This window comes from Palaemon carinicauda, chromosome 4 (assembly GCF_036898095.1).
Source record: "Palaemon carinicauda isolate YSFRI2023 chromosome 4, ASM3689809v2, whole genome shotgun sequence".
In the NCBI taxonomy this organism is placed as follows: Eukaryota; Metazoa; Arthropoda; class Malacostraca; order Decapoda; family Palaemonidae; genus Palaemon; species Palaemon carinicauda.
The window spans coordinates 191420588-191444551 of record NC_090728.1 but is presented as its reverse complement, the minus strand read 5'-3'; the positions used below and the strand labels follow the sequence as shown (position 1 = coordinate 191444551).

The 23964-nt window shown below is 37.6% G+C and overlaps 2 protein-coding genes across 4 annotated transcripts in view; both read left to right on the top strand.

Moving 5' to 3' along the window:
- Nucleotides 1-9416, top strand: part of LOC137640303 (retinol-binding protein pinta-like) — a 112192-nt gene extending 102776 nt beyond the window's left edge. For all 3 annotated transcript variants that reach the window (XM_068372929.1, XM_068372928.1, XM_068372930.1), the window contains exons 4-7: nt 1683-1941; nt 3027-3137; nt 5323-5428; nt 7223-9416. In XM_068372929.1, the coding sequence (XP_068229030.1) occupies nt 1683-1941; nt 3027-3137; nt 5323-5428; nt 7223-7377 (631 nt within the window). In that variant the 3' untranslated portion in view covers nt 7378-9416. The remainder of the gene's footprint in view (nt 1-1682; nt 1942-3026; nt 3138-5322; nt 5429-7222) is intronic.
- Nucleotides 9417-11938: 2522 nt separating this feature from the next.
- The window catches only part of LOC137640300 (GA-binding protein subunit beta-1-like), a 55010-nt gene continuing 42984 nt past the window's right edge, over nt 11939-23964 (top strand). Inside the window, exons 1-5 of the mRNA XM_068372926.1 lie at nt 11939-12073; nt 13009-13195; nt 14557-14753; nt 14973-15074; nt 23668-23766. Of these exons, the coding sequence (XP_068229027.1) occupies nt 12047-12073; nt 13009-13195; nt 14557-14753; nt 14973-15074; nt 23668-23766 (612 nt within the window). The 5' untranslated portion in view covers nt 11939-12046. The remainder of the gene's footprint in view (nt 12074-13008; nt 13196-14556; nt 14754-14972; nt 15075-23667; nt 23767-23964) is intronic.

The following is a 23964-nucleotide window of genomic DNA, read 5'->3' as shown; positions in this document are numbered from 1 at the left end:
CTCTCTCTCTCTCTCTCTCTCTCTCTCTAGCGACAAAGGAAGATAACTCCCACGCCGTGTGGAGTCGATACGTGGAAAAGAGGTTACGGTTAGGCCTAGTCCTCAAGAAGAAAAAAAGTTATTGGGAATCTTTACATAACTTGAAGATCTTTATTTCTCTCTTGCTCTTTTTTTCTGAAACTAAACAAACTTGCTTCTCACTTATTGGTTCATGATAAGCACATTTGATTAGAGATCATATGGTTTACAATTAAAAGATTTGGATCAGGTACCCTATAGGGCCTAGGCAGTCTAGGGCCACTTAACCCTTTATCAAACTTATTTACAATTTAAAACTGTGAGTGTGTGTGTGTGTGTGTGTGTGTGTGTGTGCTCAAGTTGTTATGTAGGAATGACTTTTCCTATGTGCAAACAGAAGCAAGGGAAAATTTGCCATTTAAGATTAAGGCTTAAGGCCATTGCAATGAAACTTATGACTGATTTTAAACCAATTATCTAAGATAATATATTAAGCTAACATTAAGATGACCTATACAAATTATGCAAATGATAGACACCGGTTGTAGTGGCCGATGTGGTAACGTCCCTGACTGGTCAACGTCAGACTGGGGTTCGATTCCCGCTCAAACTCGTCAGTTTCTTGGTCGCTGTAACCTCACCATCCGTGTGAACTAAGTATAGGTCTATCTGCTGAGTCATCAGCAGCCATTGCCTGGCACTCCTTGGTCCTATCTTGGGTGGAGAGGGGGCTTGGGCATTGTCCTGCTCGATAGGACAATGTCACTGCCCCTTGCCTCTGTCATTCATGAGTATCCTTTAAACCTTAAAATTTCTTCACTCAAGGAGTTAACAACTGCACTGTAATTATTCAGTGGCTACATTCCACCTGATAAGGGTAAAAGAGACTCTAGCTAGGGTGAGCGGTTCTTCTAGAAGGACATTCGAAAATCAAACCATTGTTCTCTAGTCATGGGTAGTGCCCTAGCCTCTGTACCATGGTCTTCCACTCTCTTGAATTAGAATTCTCTTTCTTGAGGGTACACCCGGGCGCATTGTTCTATTTATTTCCTTATTTTCTTTCTTCATGGGATATTTTCTTTGTTGGAGCTCTTGAGCTTATATAGCATCATGCTTTCCAACTATTATTATTATCATTATTATTAGTATTATTATTATTATTATTATTAGCCAAGCTACAACCCTTGTTGGAAAAGCAAGATGGTATAAGCCCAAGGGCTCCAACAAGGAAAAATAGCCCAGTAAGGAAAGGAAATAAGGAATAAATGATCGATATAAGAAGTAATGAACAATTAAAACAAGATATTTCAATAACATTAACAACCTTCAAACTAGTATTGTAACTTTGCTAACAATAATGATAATAATAATAATAATAATAATAATAATACTCACTGGGCTATTTTCCCGGCTAGAGCCCTTGGGCTAGTAGCATCCTGCTTTTCCAACTAGGCTTGTAACATTACTAGCGAAAATAATAACAACAACAACAACAACAATAATAATAATAATAATAATAATAATAATAATACTCACTGGGCTATTTTCCCGGCTAGAGCCCCTGGGCTGGTAGCATCCTGCTTTCCCAACTAGGCTTGTAACATTACTAGCGATAATAATAATAATAATAATAATAATAATAATAATAACCAAATCTATTACAGACTGATGTTCCCTCTACCTGGCTATGACCCCGAGGGCAGGATGGTGATCTTCGGACGGCTAGGCGCATGGGACCCAAACAAGGTGAAACCCGAAGACCTCTTCAAAGCGGCCGGGATGCTCTTCGACACCATATTCCTAGAGGACGAGCAGGTCTCCATCAAGGGCCTGGTCCAGGCGAATGATATGACGGGACTGACCTTCAAACATGTGGCTGTTCTTCCTTTCCCATTAATTAAAAAGGTCTCCACCACTTGGCAGGTATAAGATCTCGCTGTGGTGTTCGTATGACTTAGACCTATGAATAGCTGGCATTGTTTGGCAAGCCTGGTATTGCAGGCAGTGTTACCAACCGTAAAGAAATGTTTTTGGTTTCTTTTATCTATTGATGCAGATTGATGAACACTATTTTTAGTTGGTAGCACTGCTTACATTGAAACAAGACCTTAAAATAGAGGTGTCTTAGATGTGCAAATTAAACGCTCTAACTTATGGCTACCAAACAGGAAAATTGCAGCTGATGGTGAAAAAAGAAAAAAACACTGTTAATCCTTTTAAACCACACTCTTATTATTATTATTATTATTATTATTATTATTCAGATAAAATATTGTTAAAATATATGTAAATAGCTCATTTTAATCTCCTACAGCCATGTCAACTTTTCTTTCTAGTATATTCATCTTTATCTTTCTACTCTACCTGAATAATAATTTCATTTATTACAACAAATTATTTCAACTTAACACCTGGGTACAGTAAGCAATGTGGCATTATTATAGATATTTTAAGAAATATTTTTTTTATGTAGTAAATTGTAAATTGCTTAAATAAAAGAGAGAAAAAAGGTATTAAAGTATTTCAATGTAGAAATTAATTTCAATTTTATAATGAATTATATAACAATTAATTTGTAAATTAGATAAACGTAAGTTTTCTGATTAATTGTATAGTAAATAGTTTAAAAAAATAAACGTAATTATATAAAAATTAATTTGTACATGATTGATTATTTATACAATAATTAATTTGTAAAAAATAAGTTTTCCGATAAATTACAGAATAATTTGTAAAAAAAAAAAAAAAAAAGTGCTCCTCTTACATAATGTAAGAAATAAAGTTAATTTTATGAATATTAATTTGTAAATAATGCTGATTAATTATATATAAATTGATTAGTAAAAGATAAATGTTCTAATTAATTGAATAATGTGTTAAAAAAGTTATTTACCTAACAAAAGATTAAAAAAAAAGATAATTCAAAACGAAGGAATGAAAATATGAATACTGACTTAACACAACAACAAAATGAGTAACTTGAATTAAGCTCTCCTCGTCTCCTGCAGGAGGGCTACCCCTTCAGACCAAAGGGCGTCCACTACATCTACACCCCGCAGGCCTTCGATGCCCTATTCAACCTTTTCAAGCCCCTGATGAGGGAGAAGATGAAGAAGAGGGTGAGTTATTTAGTTTTCTCTTTATGTTTTCTTACTATGAGAAACTTTTTTACCTTTTAAGATCTGTTTTGCAAAGTTTGCTGGTTCAAATTTTGTATATATATATATATATATATACATATATACTGTATATGTATATATATATATATATATATATTTATATATATATATACTGTGTATATATATATATATATATATAAAAGCAGTGTATATATGTCTACATATAGACATACATGAATATATATATATATATATATATATTCATGTATGTCTATATGTAGACATATATACACTGCTTTTATATATATATATATATATATACATATATACTGTATATGTATATATATATATATATATATTTATATATATATACTGTGTATATATATATATATATATATAAAAGCAGTGTATATATGTCTACATATAGACATACATGAATATATATATATATATATATATTCATGTATGTCTATATGTAGACATATATACACTGCTTTATATATATATATATATATATACAGTATATATATATATATATATATATATATATATATACATATACAGTATATATGTATATATATATATATATATGTGTGTGTGTGTGTGTGTCTATACGTAAACATATCTATTCACTATATATATATATATATATATATACAGTATATATAAGAAGTGTGGGACAGAGGTAGATGGAGAAAGCTGACCAGAAACATCGACCCCACATAAAAGTGGGAATAGATGCAGACAAAAGAGAAGATTATAGATAAAGATATATATATATATATATATATACATACATATATATATATATATATATATGTGTGTGTGTGTGTGTGTGTGTGAGATATGATAATGAAGCTAATTATTTTTCTTATATTGAAATACAAATCCCTCTTATCACATCAGCAACAAAATTTAAATTTACATACATAATACCTTGCTTTCTTTAAAATTGTATACATTTCTATTATAGATAATTTAATCCTGCATACTATAACAAAATTAAATCATGTTATAGAAATTCCCAAGGTATTTAAGCTGCTAAACTAATGATTAAGTTTCTAGTTTCAAACTCAAGAAATTATTAGTATATCACCATCATCATCATCTACGCCTATTGACGCAAAGGGCCTCGGTTAGATTTCGCCAGTCGTCTCTATCTTGAGCTATTAGTTCAATACTTCTCCATTCATCATCTACTTCGCGCTTCACAGTCCTCAGCCACGTAGGCCTATGTTTTCTAACTCTTCTAGTGCCTTGTGGAGTCCAGCTGAGCGTTTAGTGAACTAATCTCTCTTGGGGAGGGTGAAGAGCATGTCCAAACCATCTCATTTTACTCCCTCATCATGATCTCATCCACGTATGGTACTCGAGTAATGTCGAGTATATCTGAAATTATTTTATTTATTTCTGCAAGTTTAAAGTACAGTACAGTATAGTAGTAGGTAGTAGGTTGGCCAGGGCACCAGCCACCCGTTGAGATACTACCGCTAGAGAGTTATGGGGTCTTTTGACTGCCCAAACAGTATTTCATTGGATCATTCTCTCTGGTTACGGTTCACTTTCCCTTTTCCTACACATACACTAAATAGTCTAGCCTATTCATTACAGATTCTCCTCTGTCCTCATACACCTGACAACACTGAGATTACCAAACAATTCTTCTTCACCCAAGGGGTTAACTACTGCACTGTAATTGTTCAGTGGCTACTTTCCTCTTGGTAAGGGTAGAAGAGACTCTTTAGCTATGGTCAGCAGCTCTTCTATGAGAAGGACACTCCAAAATCAAACCATTGTTCTATTGTCTTGGGTAGTGTCATAGCCTCTGTACCATGGTTTTCCACTGGCTTGGGTTAGAGTTCTCTTGCTTGAGGGTACACTCGGGCACACTATTCTATCTAATTTCTCTTCTTCTTGTTTTGTTAAAGTTTTAATAGTTTATATAGGAAATATTTATTCTTATGTTGTTACTGTTCTTAAGATATTCTATTTTTCCGTGTTTCCTTTCCTCACGGGGCTATTTTCCCTGTTGGGGCCCCTGGGCTTATAGCATCCTGCTTTTCCAACTAGGGTTATAGCTTAGCAAATAATAATAATAATAATAATAATAATAATAATAATAATAATAATAATAATAATAATAATAATAATGATAATAATAATATTTGTCTCTTTCAATTTATAGGTACATCTCCATGGTAGCAATATTGAAAGTATGCACAAGTACGTCCCAAAATCGATGCTGCCATCGGAATATGGTGGAACTGCCGGAACTATACAGGAAATTGCAGGTAGGCCTACTCCTTCTGGCTTCTCTTGTGTTTATATAGCTATTTATGTTTCTATCGATTTATCTGTCTGTCTACCTCTATCTATTCAGCGCCTATTCATCTACTTAAATTGAAAAAACAACTCTGGTATAAGTCTCTCTCTCTCTCTCTCTCTCTCTCTCTCTCTCTCTCTCTCTCACACACACACACACACACACACTGAGGGACCTGGGGGAACCCAAACATAGAATAAGGCAATAAGGTCTCTCTCTCTCTCTCTCTCTCTCTCTCTCTCTCACACACACACACACACACACACACACACACACTGAGGGACCTGGGGAACCCAAACATAGAATAGGGCAATAAGGGAAGTCTCTCTCTCTCTCTCTCTCTCTCACACACACACACACACACACACACTGAGGGACCTGGGGGAACCCAAACATAGAATAAGGCAATAAGGTAAGTCTCTCTCTCTCTCTCTCTCTCTCTCTCTCTCTCTCTCTCTCTTTCCACACAGAGGCAAGGGACAGTGTCAATGCTCTCAGTACTACATAGGATCCTTCTCTCTGGTTACGGTCATTTTCCCATTGCCTATACGTACGCCGAATAGTCTGGCTTATTCTCCTTTGTCCTCATACACCTGACAACACTGAGATTACAAAATAATTCCTCTCTTAAGGGGTTAACTACAACTCTGTAATTGTTCAGTGGCTACTTTCCTCTTGGGAAGGGTAGAAGAGACTCTTTAGCTATGGTAAGCAGCTCTTCTAAGAGAAGGACATTCCAAAATCAAACCATTGTTTTCTAGTCTTGGGTAGTGCCATAGCTTCTGAGCCATGGTCTTCCGCTGTCTTGGGTTAGAGTTCTCTTGCTTGAGGGTACACTCGGGTACACTATTCTATGTTATTTTTCTTCCTCTTATTTTGTTGAAGTTTTATAGTTTATAAAAAATTTATTTTAATTGTTGTTACTGTTATTAAATATTTTATTTTAATTATTAAATAATTCTCTTTTTCCTTGTTTCCTTTCCTCGCTGTGCTATTTTCCCTGTTGGAGCCCACGGGCTTATAGCATCTTGCTTTTCCAACTAGGGTTGTAGCTTAGCATGTAATAATAATAATAATAATAATAATAATAATAATAATAATAATAATAATAATAATAATAATAATAATAATAACTTCAGGACAAATACTAATGATCTAATATCAGTTTAGATCGAACATAAATAGCTATTTTTAAAGTATTCCAGGATCTAATATAAGTTTGAATCGGACATAAATAGCTATTTCTAAAGTATTTCAGGATCTACTATAAGTTTGCATCGGACATAAATGGCTATTTTTAAAGTATTCCAGGATCTAGTATCAGTCTGAATCGGACATAGATGGCTATTTTTAAAGTATTCCAGGATCTAGTATCAGTCTGAATCGGACATAAATGGCTATTTTTAAAGTATTCCAGGATCTAGTATCAGTTTGAATCGGACATAAATGGCTATTTTTAAAGTATTCCAGGATCTAGTATCAGTTTGAATCGGACATAAATGGCTATTTTTAAAGTATTCCAGGATCTAATATCAGTTTGAATCGGACATAAATAGCTATTTTTAAAGTATTCCAGGATCTAATATCAGTTTGAATCGGACATAAATAGCTATTTTTAAAGTATTCCAGGATTTAGTATAAGTTTGAATCGGACATAGATAACTATTTTTAAAGTATTCCAGGATCTAATATAAGTTTGAATCGGACATAAATAGCTACTTTTAAAGTATTTCTAATTATAAATCTTTTCATCTTTTTGCAGACTACTGGCTATCGAAAATGGACGAGCACAGAGACTGGTTCCTTGAAGACGAAAAGCACTGTGCAGACGAAACCAGGAGACCAGGCAAGCCGAAGACAGTATCAGATCTCTTCGGTGGCATCGAGGGATCTTTTAGAAAACTGGAGTTTGATTAGTTCAGGGTTATCCTCATTATGAGACTATTATTAACCATATAAACCAATTTAAACACTTCCCAATGTAGTAGACTGGCTTTTTTAACGTTTCATTTAGTGAAAATTAGAATCAATGAGAAACTGTATTTATTGAAAGTTTTTTTTTGGAAATGGGCACTTCACTGAAGAATCATCATCGTTAATCATCTAGGTATAGATTCATCATGAATAGATTGAACGCCCATACAAAAATAAGTCTCCTTATTGAATAGACATCTTATCAGATTGTGTAAATTTTCTTCTGTGAAATGACAATACAAGAGAACTTAATCTAAAAAAATATTCTTCCACTCTGCCTATAGTAACTTAGAAATTTCACATTGAACCCAGATCTCATCTCAGAATTTTCAGATTCGTATATCATTATTTCCGCAGAAATTTCAGACTAGACTCCTTAATTAAGAAATTTCACGTTAGATCTTTATCCTTATTTCAGATATTCCATGTTAGGCCTATATTCTTATTTCAGACATTCCACGTTAGACCTACATCCTTATTTCACGTTACGCCTATATACTTATTTCAGACATTTCACGTTAGGCCTACATCCTTATTTCAGACATTCCAAGTCAGGCCTATATCCTTATTTCAGACATTAACGTTAGGCCTACATCCTTATTTCACGTTACGCCTATATACTTATTTCAGACATTTCACGTTAGGCCTACATCCTTATTTCAGACATTCCAAGTCAGGCCTATATCCTTATTTCAGACATTAACGTTAGGCCTACATCCTTATTTCACGTTACGCCTATATACTTATTTCAGACATTTCACGTTAGGCCAATATTCTTATTTCAGAAATTTCACGTTAGGCCTATATTCTTATTTCAGACATTAACGTTAGGCCTACATCCTTATTTCACGTTACGCCTATATACTTATTTCAGACATTTCACGTTAGGCCTATATCCTTATTTCAGACATTCCATGTTAGGCCTATATCCTTATTTCAGACATTCCACGTTAGGCTTATATCCTTATTTCAGACATTCCACGTTAGGTCTATATCCTTATTTCAGACATTCCACGTTAGGCCTATATCCTTATTTCAGACATTCCACGTTAGGCCTATATCCTTATTTCACGTTATGCTTATATACTTATTTCACAAATTTCATTTAGGCCTATGTATTTGTTTCAGAAATTACACTTTACACTTACATTCTCATTTCAGAAATTTCAGTTTAGACTTACATCCTCATTTCATAAATTACATATTAGGCCTATTCCATCATTACTATACCGGAATAAAAAAGATATATATTGTTCTTTAGATGATTTTTTGGTAATGAATTTGTGTAATAAATTTTATTTATTATGTGTGAATTTGAGGCCTTATTGTAGTACTAGGGTCAGACAGTGTGATACTTTTTTGCATCTGTTGTTAATAAACTTTATTGTGCATAAATTATTTGTTTTTCGTGTTATTTGTAACGTTATGAATAAAGATCATAATGACAATGTGACATGAATAGGCTTGAATAGTCTAACGAAACTTAATTTGTGAAGTTGTGGCTCTTAAAATTGCAGTTTGACCACAAATTTATACTTAAATACTCTAAAATTGTTCTCTGGATAACGGTGAAGAATATATATATTGCATTTTCTTGCTGTGGTTTACACTGCAACGTCTATAAAAATGAAATAAATATCTTACAAATATTCTAAAATGTAAAACAAAAGACTATACAGCAATAGTCGTGTCTAGACTCAATTTATCTTCCTATATTTTAATATTATGACCTTTCTAATGGTTATATATAGCAGGCCTTTCATTCTAAATTATATTCTTTTAGATAACAAACACCAGTTTAAGTAAGAATTCCTCTAGACATTATCCTTTCAACTAAAACCATTCTTTCACTCTGAGCCCTAGACTTACTGAACATGAATTTTAACCATTATTTTTGTGACCGATAATGACAGAGATTAGTTATATAGGTTACCACTGTGTATATTTTGTAAGTTATATCTGATGCAATTAAAGACGATGGAAAAATACTTATTGTGATTTTATTTGTACCTATAAAATTAAAGATCTTTTTTTACGTTATTTTCCTATTTCAGTGTTGCGTTCAAGAGATGAATCTTCATAATGTGCACGTGAAATGTGATGTTGATATTTTTCATTGTTTATTAACGCCACAGATAGATAGATAGATAGATAGATACATGCATATATACATACATACATACATAGCCTACATACATACATACATACATAGATAAACAGTAAATAAAGCTTATTATCTTTCTTGCCGAAGAAATTGTAACTACAAATGGCTTACTGTAGACTGATAGAGAATGACTGATCGTTTTCTATAAAACCTTAATTTCTTATATATGACCCATATATACATTTAGTAATACAATCTTGGAAAATCCCGTTGGATGATTGGTGTAAATGAAGAGAATAATATGCCTGGTGAGGAGCTCTGCACTCAGTCTTACCCACCGAGCTTTGGATAGATCAAAGCAGATTTTTCTCTGGAACTTCAGGGTCAAGTTCAAATGTCGGGGCAGAAAAGTTCAAACTTGGTACAAATCATAAAATGCTTTTTTGATAGGCATTACAAGTTGACATGAGTTTTGTTGTGATTACTTATCTGTTTGATAATGATATTCATCTTAATGTATTTTTTTATTCATTTCCTATTCGGTTATTCTTTACTTCATATTTTTTTTTTTTTCATAAGGGGCTGCTTTCTATGTTGGGCACTTGGGTTTGTAGTATCCTGCTTTTTCAACTGTAATACTACTACTACTACTACTACTACTACCACTACTACTACTACTACTAATAATAATAATGCAAAACAAAACCAAATATTTTGCACGTCTTAAGAAATTATTATTATTATTATTATTATTATTATTATTATTATTATTACTTGCTAAGCTACAACCCTAGTTGGAAAAGCAGGATGCTATAACCCCAGGGGCTCCAACAAGGAAAATAGCTCAGTGAGGAATGGGAACATGAAAAAATAAAATATTTTAAGAAGAGCAACAATATTAAAATAAATATCACTTTATAAACTATAAAAACTTTAACAAAACAAGAGGAAGAGAAATAAGATATAAGATAGAACAGTGCCCAAGTGTACCCTCAAGCAAGAGAACTCTAACCCAAGACAGTGGAAGACCATGGTACAGAGGCTATGGCACTACCCAAGATTAGAAAACAATGGTTTGATTTTGAAGTGTCCTTCTCCTAGGAGAGCTGCTTACCATAGCTAAAGAGTCTCTTCTACCCTTACAAAGAGGAAAGTGGCCACTGAACAATTACAGTGCAGTGATAAGAATTGTTTGGTAATCTCAGTGTTGTCAGGTGTATGAGGACAGAGGAGAATCTGTAAAGAATATGCCAGACTATTCGGTGTGTGAGTGTATAGGCAAAGGGAAAATGAACCGTAACCAGAGAGAAGGATCCAACGGACTGATGGAAAACTAACTTTGATAAACAAACGGATATAAAGTAAAAGGGAGTTAGGAAATATACTCTCAAAATTTTTGTACACATGACATATAATCTAATAAATCAGTTGCCCTAGGAACTGGTATAATTTTAAACTTAAACGTTACAAACATTCAAGAAACTTGGCACAGTGGTAAAATGTTCGCCTCGCATTTGCATGGCAGCAGATCGATCCCATCCCAGGACTGTGAGTTTTAGCTATTTACAGGGGAGGCCACTGCTGTGGTTTGGCACCACAGTTGGGCTATGGCCTTGCCAGGCTGACGTTCTGGCGAGCATCTATTCTGATAAAAGTAAAACTGAAAGCAGACACCATTACCTTTACTTTTAAAACATTGGATATAAAGGACAAATTTAGTTAAAATATAAACTATATATGCATTAGACGAATAAATAAACAATAAGAAATGACATGATGAGAATGTGGGTACATAATTACAAATGCTTTTATTACACATCATTATTACCACTGCTATTTTTCCCTGTTGGGTCTCCTTGGGATTCCTAGCATCTTGCTTTCACAACTAGAGTTGTAACTTAGCTAGTAATAATAGTAATAATAATAATAATAATAATAATAATAATAATAATAGTAGTAGTAATAATAATAACAGCAGCAGCAACAACAACAACAACAATAATAATAATAATGACAAAAACAACAGCCACAACAACAATAATAATAATAATAATAATAACAACAACAACAACAATAATAATAATATTAATAATATCAATACTACTACTACTACTACTACTACTACTACTACTACTACTACTAATAATAATAATAATGATAACCAATCACTTGAAATATTCTACGGCACAGAACTTTGTTTACATTTATTTCATCACTTGGCAACACTGACATAAAGATTTACAATTTTGTATCTTCATGGGATTTGTAGAGCACGCTAAGTGATGTTCTCAAATTATATCAATATAAAATATTATAGTAATTTAATTAAAGAAAGAAACTAATGTTATATATCATTTGAAGTTATTATTAGAACTTTCTTCTTGTTGTGGCAACAGTGTGGTTCCTAGCATGAAAAATAGGGAGTAAACTCCCTACGACGCGTTTCCGGCAAGAAATTACACCGGATTCTTACAACCCTCCCTCATACCATGATCCCCAGCCATAGTTATGGACAAAAACAAATCGCAAATAATTGTGAGTATGTATATATAGTTATATATAGGTACATATAGTTATAGGACGCTTAGGAATGACGAACGGAAATCGAGAATGAGACCTCATTTCCGTTCCAACATGGCGGCCGGAAGCCTGTTTGTTTTGATTTTGTTTGAATCAGCTGATTCTCAGGACAATGAATTCTTACAATGGTCGTTTTTTTCCATTTCTGATCCATTATTCAAAATGACATTGCTTGCCAAACACGCGAGGCCCTTGGAGACAGCTTCATGCAGCCAGGCTAAGGACTGTGGTTTAGGTAAATCGATTTCTCTGGAATTTATTATTTTAAGAACAGTATCACGGAGCTACCGGCAGTCATCTGGTGAATTCATACATTCATATCGATGTGGTAAAATGATGTTATTTAACACCATAGTTTGAGATGGCGAAGGCTAATGGATAAAATAAAAAAGAAAATGTTTATTTTAGCAGTATATTCCGTTTTCCCATTGTTTCCCCCACCCAAAACCCCGGGTTCCCACTGGGGATGTCCCCCAATATCGGCGTGGGAGCCTTTGTATATCAGCGGCCAGTTCCTCATTCGTTGATTAAAAATGGACATCAACTAACCTAAACTTCCCCCCCCCTTCTAACCTAACCGGCAAGCTGTGTCCTTACCTGCTTATTTAATGGGGGGGGCCTAACACCCCCTCGCGAAACCCCTTACACTGACGTATCCTAAGTTAGACTTACTAATACACACAGGTGGCCGCTATCGTACATACACCCCATAGGAGCCTTTGTAAATCAGCAGCCAGTTCCTCCCATTTGAATTAAAAATTGACATCAACTAACCTAAATTTACAGTGCTTCATTTTGAAGTGTAATTTTAGATATCTGGAAGATGATTTTTGTATAAAAATCAGAATTTCTAAATGGAAACTTGAATATACTCATCATTTATCTTTCAGTTACTGGATGAGAATGGATTGGACACCGTTGCCAAAGCCTTATCCTCAGGCTGCTGGACGCTCACTGATGCAGGGAGTCTTGACCTATCGGGAGGCATTGAGACGCCGTCAACCTCGGGAGGTCATGGCAGCGCACCTCAGCTGACCCTAGCTCAGGGAAATGTCAGGCCGGTAACTCAGGTTTCGGGTGAGAACCATCATTTATTTTTTCTTGTTTGCATTATGGAATTTGATTTTAATTTCCGCATGTTACAAAAATTTTCTAGATCTAAAGATTCATCACGAATTTAGTATAATTTATTGATCATTTCCCTTATATTGAGGCATTGCAAGATACACTTTTTCTTTCCTAAGGCCTTTTTTGTATCGAGTACAGAAGGGCCCACACTTATAAAAATTTGACTTACGAAAATTTGGAGATATATACACAAATCCAACGTAAAATAACAAAGATAAGATAAGGAAATACTGTACTCTAATAAAACAATATTATATCATTTAATACAGTAAACAGAACATTTGTAATAACCACATATCTATTTCATATGAAACCTTACTATTTGTTGAATTTGTAGATGAAAATCATATTGTTATTATTATTATTATTATTTTCTAAGCTACAACCCTAGTTGGAAAAGCAAGATGCTATAAGCCCAGGGGCCCCAACAGGGAAAATAGCCCAGTGAGGAAAGGAAACAAGGAAAAATAAAATAATAAGAACAGTAACAACGTTAAAATAAATATTTCCTATATAAACTATAAAACCTTTTAACAAAACAAGAGGAAGAGAAATTAGGTAGAATAGTGCGCCCGAGTGTACCCTCAAGCAAGAGAACTCTAACCCAAGACAGTGGAAGACCATGGTACAGAGGCTATGGCACTATCCAAGACTGGAGAACAATGGTTTGATTTTGGCTCCCCCAAACCCCCCAACCTTATCTCACAAGGATGGTCAGGTTGCAGACACTAATAGCACTATTGAGACTAAGCGGGACTTGAACCCCCGACTGGCAAACACCATGGAATTCAGGTTAGGCATACCCTAGGCCGAAATCTAACAAAATCGGACTTAGAAACAATGGAACTTACAAACAGGTTCTTGGAACCGATTAAGTTTGTAAATTGAGGACATTCTGTAAGTGTATTCTAGTTGCTGAATGCTGCATTGGTCTTCGTTAACGTAAGGGTTTGTATTAGAAAAATAAAATTTGTGTCTTAACCCTTTTACCCCCAAAGGACGTACTGGTACGTTTCACAAAAACCATCCCTTTACCCACATGGACGTACCGGTACGTCCTTGCAGAAGAATGCTATTAAATTTTTATTTTTCATATTTTTGATAATTTATTGAGAAAATTCAGGCATTTTCCAAGAGAATGAGACCAACCTGACCTCTCTATGACAAAAATTAAGGCTGTTAGAGCAATTTAAAAAAAAAAAATACTGCAAAATGTGTTTGGAAATAAATAACCCCCTGGGGGTTAAGGGTTGGAAATTTCCAAATAGCCTGGGGGTAAAAGGGTTAAAGAAATTTATTTTGGTTTTCAGCGACAGGAGGGTCGGCAAACACAGCTAATGCACCAATCCCAAGTGTCAGTGAGCAACCGAAAGTGGTTGTACGAGATTCCTTACACTTGACTACCATTACTGAACTTGGCAAAAGGCTAGTGGCAGCTGCTAAAGGGGGGAATGTCGCTCTCGTGCGAAAGTTGATGGCAGTCGGAGCGCCATTTATCTCGGATGGGGTGAGTGCTTGCGGGTCTTTAGGTTGCGATAGTGTAACGTCATTAGCTTAATTTTTCAATACAGTCTTCTTGAGAGTTCCATCTCTGTGTTCCTACTTTTACTGGAACAAAGCTACATAAAGGTTTTTAAATGCCATATTATTTGCTGATTGAAAATGCTATATGATAAAATTTTTCTTAATTACTGTGTGAAGAAATATTTCATATTTTTACTTTTAGCCAATTGGTATGACGCCTCTTCATTTTGCTGCTCAAAATGGTCATTATGAAATCTGTGAGCGCCTTCTTTGTGCTGGTTTAAACAAAGATGCTCGAAATAAGGTAAGTCTGTTAAAATTATACATTGTTTATACTGTAATCTCCATTAATTTTTTTCTTATCTCGGTAACTGTGGTGTGTGTCTCGGCAGAACTCTTAAACCCTCTATCAGTATTATTATTATTATTATTTGTCAAGCTACAACCCTAGTTGGAAAAGCAATACGCTATAAGCCCTAGGGCTCCAACAGGGAAAGTAGCCCAATGAGGAAAGTTTAAAAGGAAAGTACAAGAGAATAAATTAACAATTGAAATAAAATATATAAAAAAAACAGTAACAACATTAAAATAAATATTTCATATGTAAAATATAAAAGCTTAAAATAAAATAAGAGGAAGTGAAATAAGATAGAATAGTGGGATAGAAATAAGAAATTTGGATTTCAGAGACACTGAAATATCAAATGTTTGACTGATGATTTTGTGCGATCCGTTTTGAAAAGCTTATAAATCTTATTGTTCGTTAGTTTTAGCATTGCTTGATTATATGGAAATTTTAAGTATTTTTTGCAGAGGAGTATTTGTAAATTATATGGAATAGGTATTATTCTTATTTGAACAGGGATACATTGTTTGCTACATTTAAGCATATTGTTGCTGGGAAAGATTTGAAGCTACTTGTTTCAGTAAAGTTAAATAATTCTTCCTCTTTTTCAATATTAATCTTACCCGATGATCATGTAGCTGTCAACTCTGTTGCCCGACAGAAATCTACGGTCGGGATACGCCAGCGATCGCTATACAGGTGGGGGTGTACACAACAGCGCCATCTGTGAGCAGGTACTCAAGTACTTCTTGTCAACAAGAACTCAATTTTTCCTCTGTCGTGCCTCCGGCTAGACCTACTTGGATACGCTGTTGATTCTGGAGTTATTGTTCACGATTTGGTGATGTATTTGCTCTAGAGTTTAGCCTTCGCTATTCAGGAAGCTTTATCTTTAGCTTAGCAAGCTTTTGGAATTAATTTGAATTAATTATGGTGACGAAGAGAGTATGGACTCTCTTTCACTTTTAAATGGCCGACCCTTCCCTTAGACGGAAGTGTTGGTGTCGAAGAGAGTATAGACTCTCTTTCACTTTTTATTTTTATCTCTCCGCCATTTATAGGCCTCTTCGATTAACTTTCCTTAAAAAAAAAAAAAAAAAAAAAAAAATATGCGACCTTTCCTAATAGTAGGCGGTCCTTACTTGGAACCGAAGTTAATTAACATTGAGCTCGTCATATCGTTTTTCCTGTTAAGAATTTATGCTATTTTAATTTTATGTTTTTGAAAGAATTTCTTTGATAAGTCTCGTACTGTTTTCAAAGTTGAACTAACGTTTTGTTTAGTCTCCGCAGTTGTTGACGTTCAGAACGTTCAACTTGCGCTCTATCGTTACGATAGAGAGAGAGTATTCACGGTTTCACGTTGCAGTAAGAGTAAACCGATTCTAGCGTTTCGTTCATTCTTTCTTAGCTTAAATGGTTTTAATTCTAATAAAGGAACTTTTTATTTGGGAAACCTTTCAGTTTTTTTCCTTTAATAAATAATATGTTTTAACGATATATATAATTGGGCTCATCTCTCAGGTTCTAAGTCAAGAGAGAGAGAGAGAGAGAGATAGAGACGGAGGGAGAGAGAGGAGGATAAACGTTTCGTTCAAGCGGGTAACGTTGTTCTCGTTTTTTTTTGCTCTTCTCCCTAGTCGATAGAGGGGAAGAAGGTAAAACGTTTCTAGAGTTTTATTCTTGTTCCCAGGCTTTATGCGGTGAGAGATTTTAAACGTAGTTTATTTGATCTAGTGTTTAGTCTCTTTTCCAGCCACTGAATTCTTTATCTTTCATTATGTTTTTCTGTTACATTGTAATACTGTTTTCGCAATTACTACCTTTTAATGAAGGATAGGATTGCGTGTTTCAGGTACAAACCACTTAAAGTTTCGAGTTCAGTGAAATAAGTGCAAACAGAAAATCAAAAGTGATAAAGTGATATGCGCAAAGTGTTACAGTGTTGCGTTCGAGGGTTCGTCTGTTCGTGCCAGTTGTTCACCTAGTCCGATACCTCTTACAAGCTCCCAAGCCCAGGGGAGAAGTAATGTCGAAGGACTTATGGGTTCCTCAGGCCTTGATCGACGAACAGACGTTTCCCTCTGTGGTTTCGGGTGTATCTACACACGTTGCCGACGTGATCACCCCACCCACACAAAGACGAGAGAGCCCATTTATTCCTCGTCTGCGGAAGAGGTTTCTCGCAGAAACCATGGACCAAATCTTGCAGCTTTTAAGTGCAAGTCGGTCCCTTCCGCGCAAGTCCAACGGCCTAGGTGTAGCCACTGGGTCAGTTCGGACTCGCTGCAGTACGACAACTGCACACCTCCTAAGAGAGGCTAGGTGGTACCGCAACAGGCAGTAACTCCGTCTGTTGCCGCACCAGCTGTTTTAGACCCTCAGTCACAACGGACAGTAGCTCCGTTTGTTGTTGTCTTTCATAGACCCTAGTGGTCCATGCTGCAGACTATACAGTCTCAGCTTGCTCCTTCATGCAGGAGTATCATGCTGGAAGGTTGACAATGCAGCCTGTTTACCTACAACCCGCCGAGGTTGTGCGCTCAGCAGATACTGCGGCTGCCTGCTCCCACACCACACCTGTGAGAGCTCCTCCACCGATGCGCAGTCCTCACTGCCAGACGCATGTTCTTGCTGCACCATCTGCTAACATGCGTGAGCTGCCGCATCAGGAGTTGCCGGGTTCCAGCACTATGCGGCATTCTCCTCAGCCCATGCAGCATGCTCTGCAGACCTTACAGCATGCTCCGCATACCATGCAGCATGAGCCGCATACCATGCAGCATGAGCCGCATACCATGCAGCATGAGCCGCATGCCTTACCTCATGCTCTGCATACCATACCGCATGCTCTGCATACCTTACAGCATGCTCTGCATACCTTACAGCATGCTCTGTATTCCTTACAGCATGCTCTGCATACCTTACAGCATGCTCTGCATACCTTACAGCATGCTCTGCATACCTTACAGCATGCTCTGCATACCATACCGCATGCTCCTCAACCCACCGCAGCCCCTCCCACGCACCAGCACTCTGCTTTTGTTGTTGCCAGCTCCCACACTCCGACTGCGGAGAAGGTTGACGATGCACCCGTGGGCCTACACCTCCCACGGTTGTGCGCCCGGCATGGCTTCATGCTCTCACACTCTTGTTGTGAGAGCTCCTCCACCCATGCACAGTCAACCCTGCCAGATGTATGATGACTCCCACACACAGAGCACTCCGTTGCCGTGCGGGAGCTACCACAAGCTGCCGTGTTTTGACACGGTGTGTCAGCCTCCGCAACACACTGTGGTTACCGCCACTCGCCAGCAGCAAACTAGTCAGGCAGGAGTTGAGGCTTCCCCACACATCTTTGGTTGTTGCCAACTCACAAACTGTCATGCAGTTACATGACGTTGCCTTCTGGTCTGCTACTTATACACCAGTGCTGTATGTCCTCACGCTCCTGTTGTGGTTGACAGTTCAGTTTTTGACAGTTCACAGACTGTCAAGCAGTTTCATAACGTTGCCTTCTGGTCTGCTGCTTTTGCATCAGTGAAACCCTCACTGAGAGAACTTAGCTTTTCTCGGATATGGTTCCTGTAGATGAGAAAGTGCTGTTCTCCCTCCTTCTGATATTCCCTTGAGGACTCTGTCATTTGGAGAGGAGCCTTAAGCTGCTTAGCCTCCTATGGACTTTTATTTAAGCATAACATGCTTCCAGGGAGGGTAAATGGTTCCGCTTCAGTCGCTAACCCCGTCTGTTGCCACACCTGCTCCCATAGACCTTGAGCTTTGTTTCAAGACATGCAGCCCAAGCTTAGTCCTTGATAGAGGATTTTTTTTTTTTTTTTTTTTTTTTTTTTTTTTTTTTTTTTTTTTTTTTTTTTTTACGGAGTCAGTGTGTCACTGGGAAGACGTTCAACAACCAGCAGAGGTGACTTGTTGTGACGCAGTGCGGCAACCTCAGCAACCCGATAAGGAGTTGTCTGTACTACCCAGACAGTCTAGACAGTTTCGGGTTGTCGCTGTACTTCCTCGCTTCCCCATGGTTGACAGTTCACAGACTGTGCAGCAGTACCATGATCTTGTGTCCGGCTCCGTCAGACGACTGGCTTTTAAGAGCTCCCACAAGTCGTCGCTGTCTGGAGAATCTCAGATGGACTATGGATCTGACCAAGGAACTGGGCCTCCTGGTCAATTTAGAGAAGTCCCAGCTCGTCCCATCCCAGACCATTGTCTACCTGGGTATGGAGATTCAGAGGCGAGTTTTTCGGGCTTTTCCGTCGGCCCCAAGGATCAACCAAGCCCTAGAATGCATCCAGAGCATGCTGAGAAGGAACCGATGCTCAGTCAGGCAGTGGATGAGTCTAACAGGGACACTTTCATCGCTGGCCCTGTTCATCGAGTTAGGGAGACTCCACCTCCGCCCCCTTCAGTATCATCTAGCTGCTCACTGGATAAAGGACATGACGCTAGAAACGGTCTCAGTTCCTGTTTCCGAAGAGATGAGGTCTACTCTAACGTGGTGGAAGAACAGCTTTCTTCTCAAGGAAGGTCTACCTTTGGCTGTTCAGAACCCCGACCGCCGTCTCTTCTCGGACGCATCAGACACGGGCTGGGGTGCGACATTGGACGGACAGGAATGCTCGGGAACATGGAATCAGGAGCAAAGGACACTTCACATCAATTGCAAGGAGTTGTTGGCGGTTCATCTGGCCTTGATAAACTTCAAGTCCCTCCAGCTAAACAAGGTGGTGGAGGTGGACTCCGACAACACCACAGCCTTGGCTTACATCTCCAAGCAGGGAGGGACTCATTCGAGGAAGTTGTTCTAGATCGCAAGGGACCTCCTCATCTGGTCAAAGGATAGAAAGCTCACGCTGGTAACGAGGTTCATTCAGGGCGATATGAATGTCATGGCAGATCGCCTCAGCCGGAAGGGTCAGGTCATCCCCACAGAGTGGACCCTTCACAAGAATGTTTGCAGCAGACTTTGGGCCCTGTGGGGTCAGCCAACCATAGATCTGTTCGCTACCTCGATGACCTAGAGGCTCCCGTTGTATTGTTCTCCGATTCCAGACCCAGCAGCAGTTCACGTGGATGCTTTTCTGCTGGATTGGTCCCATCTCGACCTGTATGCATTCCCGCCGTTCAAGATTGTCAACAGGGTACTTCAGAAGTTCGCCTCTCACAAAGGGACACGGCTGACGTTGGTTGCTCCCCTCTGGCCCGCGAGAGAATGGTTCACAGAGGTACTGCAATGGCTGGTCGACATTCCCAGGACTCTTCCTCTAAGAGTGGACCTTCTACGTCAACCTCACGTAAAGAAGGTACACCCAAACCTCCACGCTCTTCGTCTGACTGCCTTCAGACTATCGAAAGACTCTCAAGAGCTAGAGGCTTTTCGAAGGAGGCAGCCAGAGCGATTGCCAGAGCAAGGAGGACATCCACTCTCAGAGTCTATCAGTCTAAATGGGAAGTCTTCCGAAGCTGGTGCAAGGCCAATGCAGTTTCCTCAACCAGTACCACTGTAACCCAGATTGCTGACTTCCTGTTACATCTAAGGAACGTAAGATCCCTTTCAGCTCCTACGATCAAGGGTTACAGAAGTATGTTGGCAGCGGTTTTCCGCCACAGAGGCTTGGATCTTTCCACCAACAAAGATCTACAGGACCTCCTTAGGTCTTTTGAGACCTCAAAGGAACGTCGGTTGTCCACTCCAGGCTGGAATCTAGACGTGGTCCTAAGGTTCCTTATGTCATCAAGATTTGAACCTCTCCAATCAGCCTCTTTTAAGGACCTCACATTAAAAACTCTTTTCCTCGTGTGCTTGGCAACAGCTAAAAGAGTAAGTGAGATCCACGCCTTCAGCAGGAACATAGTTTTCACATCTGAAACGGCTACATGTTCCTTGCAGCTCGGTTTTTTGCTAAAAACGAGCTTCCTTCACGTCCTTGGCCTAAGTCGTTCGAGATCCCAAGCCTGTCCAACTTGGTGGGGAACGAACTGGAGAGAGTACTTTGCCCAGTCAGAGCTCTTAGGTACTATCTAAAAAGGTCAAAACCTTTACGAGGACAATCAGAAGCCTTATGGTGTGCTATCAAGAAGCCTTCTCTTCCAATGTCTAAGAACTCAGTTTCTTACTACATCAGGCTTCTGATTAGGGAAGCACATTCTCATCTGAAGGAAGAAGACCTTGCTTTGCTGAAGGTAAGGACACATGAAGTGAGAGCTGTGGCTACTTCAGTGGCCTTCAAACAGAACCGTTCTCTGCAGAGTGTTATGGATGCAACCTATTGAAGAAGCAAGTCAGTGTTCGCATCATTCTATCTCAAAGATGTCCAGTCTCTTTACGAGAACTGCTACACCCTGGGACCATTCGTAGCAGCGAGTGCAGTAGTAGGTGAGGGCTCAGCCACTACATTCCCATAATCCCATAACCTTTTTAACCTTTCTCTTGAATACTTTTTATGGGTTGTACGGTCGGCTAAGAAGCCTTCCGCATCCTTGTTGATTTGGCGGGTGGTCAATTCTTTCTTGAGAAGCGCCGAGGTTAGAGGTTGTGATGAGGTCCTTTAGTATGGGTTGCAGCCCTTTATACTTCAGCACCTAAGAGTCGTTCAGCATCCTAAGAGGACCGCTACGCTCAGTAAGGAAGACGTACTTAATAAAGGCAGAGTAATGGTTCAAGTCGTCTTCCTTACCAGGTACTTATTTATTTTATGTTATTTTTGAATAACTAATAAAATGAAATACGGGATACTTAGCTTCTTTGTTAACATGTATGCTGGTCTCCACCCACCACCCTGGGTGTGAATCAGCTACATGATCATCGGGTAAGATTAATATTGAAAAATGTTATTTTCATTAGTAAAATAAATTTTTGAATATGCTTACCCGATGATCATAAATTTAAGGACCCGCCCTTCCTCCCCATAGAGAACCAGTGGACCGAGGAGAAAATTGAGTTCTTGTTGACAAGAAGTACTTGAGTACCTGCTCACAGATGGCGCTGTTGTGTACACTCCCACCTGTATAGCGATCGCTGGCGTATCCCGACCGTAGATTTCTGTCGGGCAACAGAGTTGACAGCTACATGATCATCGGGTAAGTATATTCAAAAATTTATTTTACTAATGAAAATAACATTTTTCAATCGAAGAAGAGGTAATGGAAATGTTTAACCCTTTTACCCCCAAAGGCCGTAATGGTACGTTTCACAAAAGCCATCCCTTTACCCCCATGGATGTACCAGTACGTCCTTGCAAAAAAATGCTATAAAAAATTGTTTTTTCATAATTTTGATAATTTTTTGAGAAAATTCAGGCATTTTCCAAGAGAATGAGACCAACCTGACCTCTCTATGACAAAAATTAAGGCTGTTAGAGCAATTTAAAAAAAAATATACTGCAAAATGTGCTGGGAAAAAAATAACCCCCTGGGGGTTAATGGTTGGAAATTTCCAAATAGCCTGGGGGTAAAAGGGTTAAAAGGTGGAAAAGAAGAAGGACTAAACAATATATGAGAAACAAACTGTAGGGTGTCAGGAAATGAAGGAGAGAAAAAACAGCCATGAAAAAAACAGTTTTGGGAGTTCTTGTGAGGATGGTGGGGGAAAGAGCTGAATGTAACCATAGGTATCACAAGAGATGTTAAGGAAAAAACAATTTCGGGATTTGTTGTGAGGACGGTGTTGGAAAGAGCCGAATATAATTGTAGTTATCACAAGAGATGCTTAGGATTTCAAAATATCCAAGGAAGAGGTTTCTCAATTCTATTTTTTTCAGGATAAACCTATCCAGAGGGAGTTTTCCTAATTGGTGTATGAAGTTTTGTGTAGGAAGATATTTAACTTTATTGTATTTAGAACAATTTGTTTATACTATTGGTTAATATTGTTTTGTATTTAGAATAATTTGTTCATACCATTGGTTAATATTTACATCATAACAGACTTCCCGCTCAGTGTGAATTCATTACCTGAAGGGAAAAGGATTTAAAGATCTTTCATTTTGTGTTTAGTTGTTATTATTAAAGAAGGGATTGCTAGGGATAAATTCTGGAATATCATAAATATATTTCACACCTGTTATTTTTCCGTTATCAATTGGCCACCATTGTTAGCAGTTGTAACCATTTTCGGTGCTGTTATGGTATGTGATATCATTTATGGCATGATCTCAGAAATTATTCTCTTGCTTTGGTGTGCAATCTCAATATTTTTAATAGGTAAACAAAACAAGAATGATAGAAAATCTAATCGTTCTTGCTTCGCCGTGCGCTCGCTTCGCTCGTGAGAAAATAAAAACCATGCTCCGAATGTACTGGCAAGCGGTAATGTTGAGTCGTGCACGCTAACATTAATGATTGATTATTATTTCTTAGATAATTATTCGCGGTATATATTTTTATAGAAAATCTTATGTTTCTTGCTTCGCAGTGAAGTGAAGTGATATCACATACCAAAGCAAAAACACGACGTGGAGATCGCATACCAAAACAGCACCCCATTTTCTATATTTTTAATGTCGTTCTGAGATTTACTAGAACTTTTATTTAACAGGTAGAGAAAACTGCTCTCCATCTAGCTGCAATGGAGGGCCATGCTGACATTGTTTCGTTATTAGTTATGTCAGAAGCTGACATAAATGCCTGTGATATGGTAAGTAATTTTTGGAGATTTTGAATAGGTTGTCAACTGTTGAGAATTCTTAATATTTGTCCTTATTATAAAGAGCCTATTTATATTTGACAGTATAGGCTAAATGAAAATAATCCAGTTAAATTTGGGTTACTGTATTTTTCTTTTATTGCATGGGAGCATTTGAAATCTTAAGTTCTCTAAAGATGTGAAAGCAAT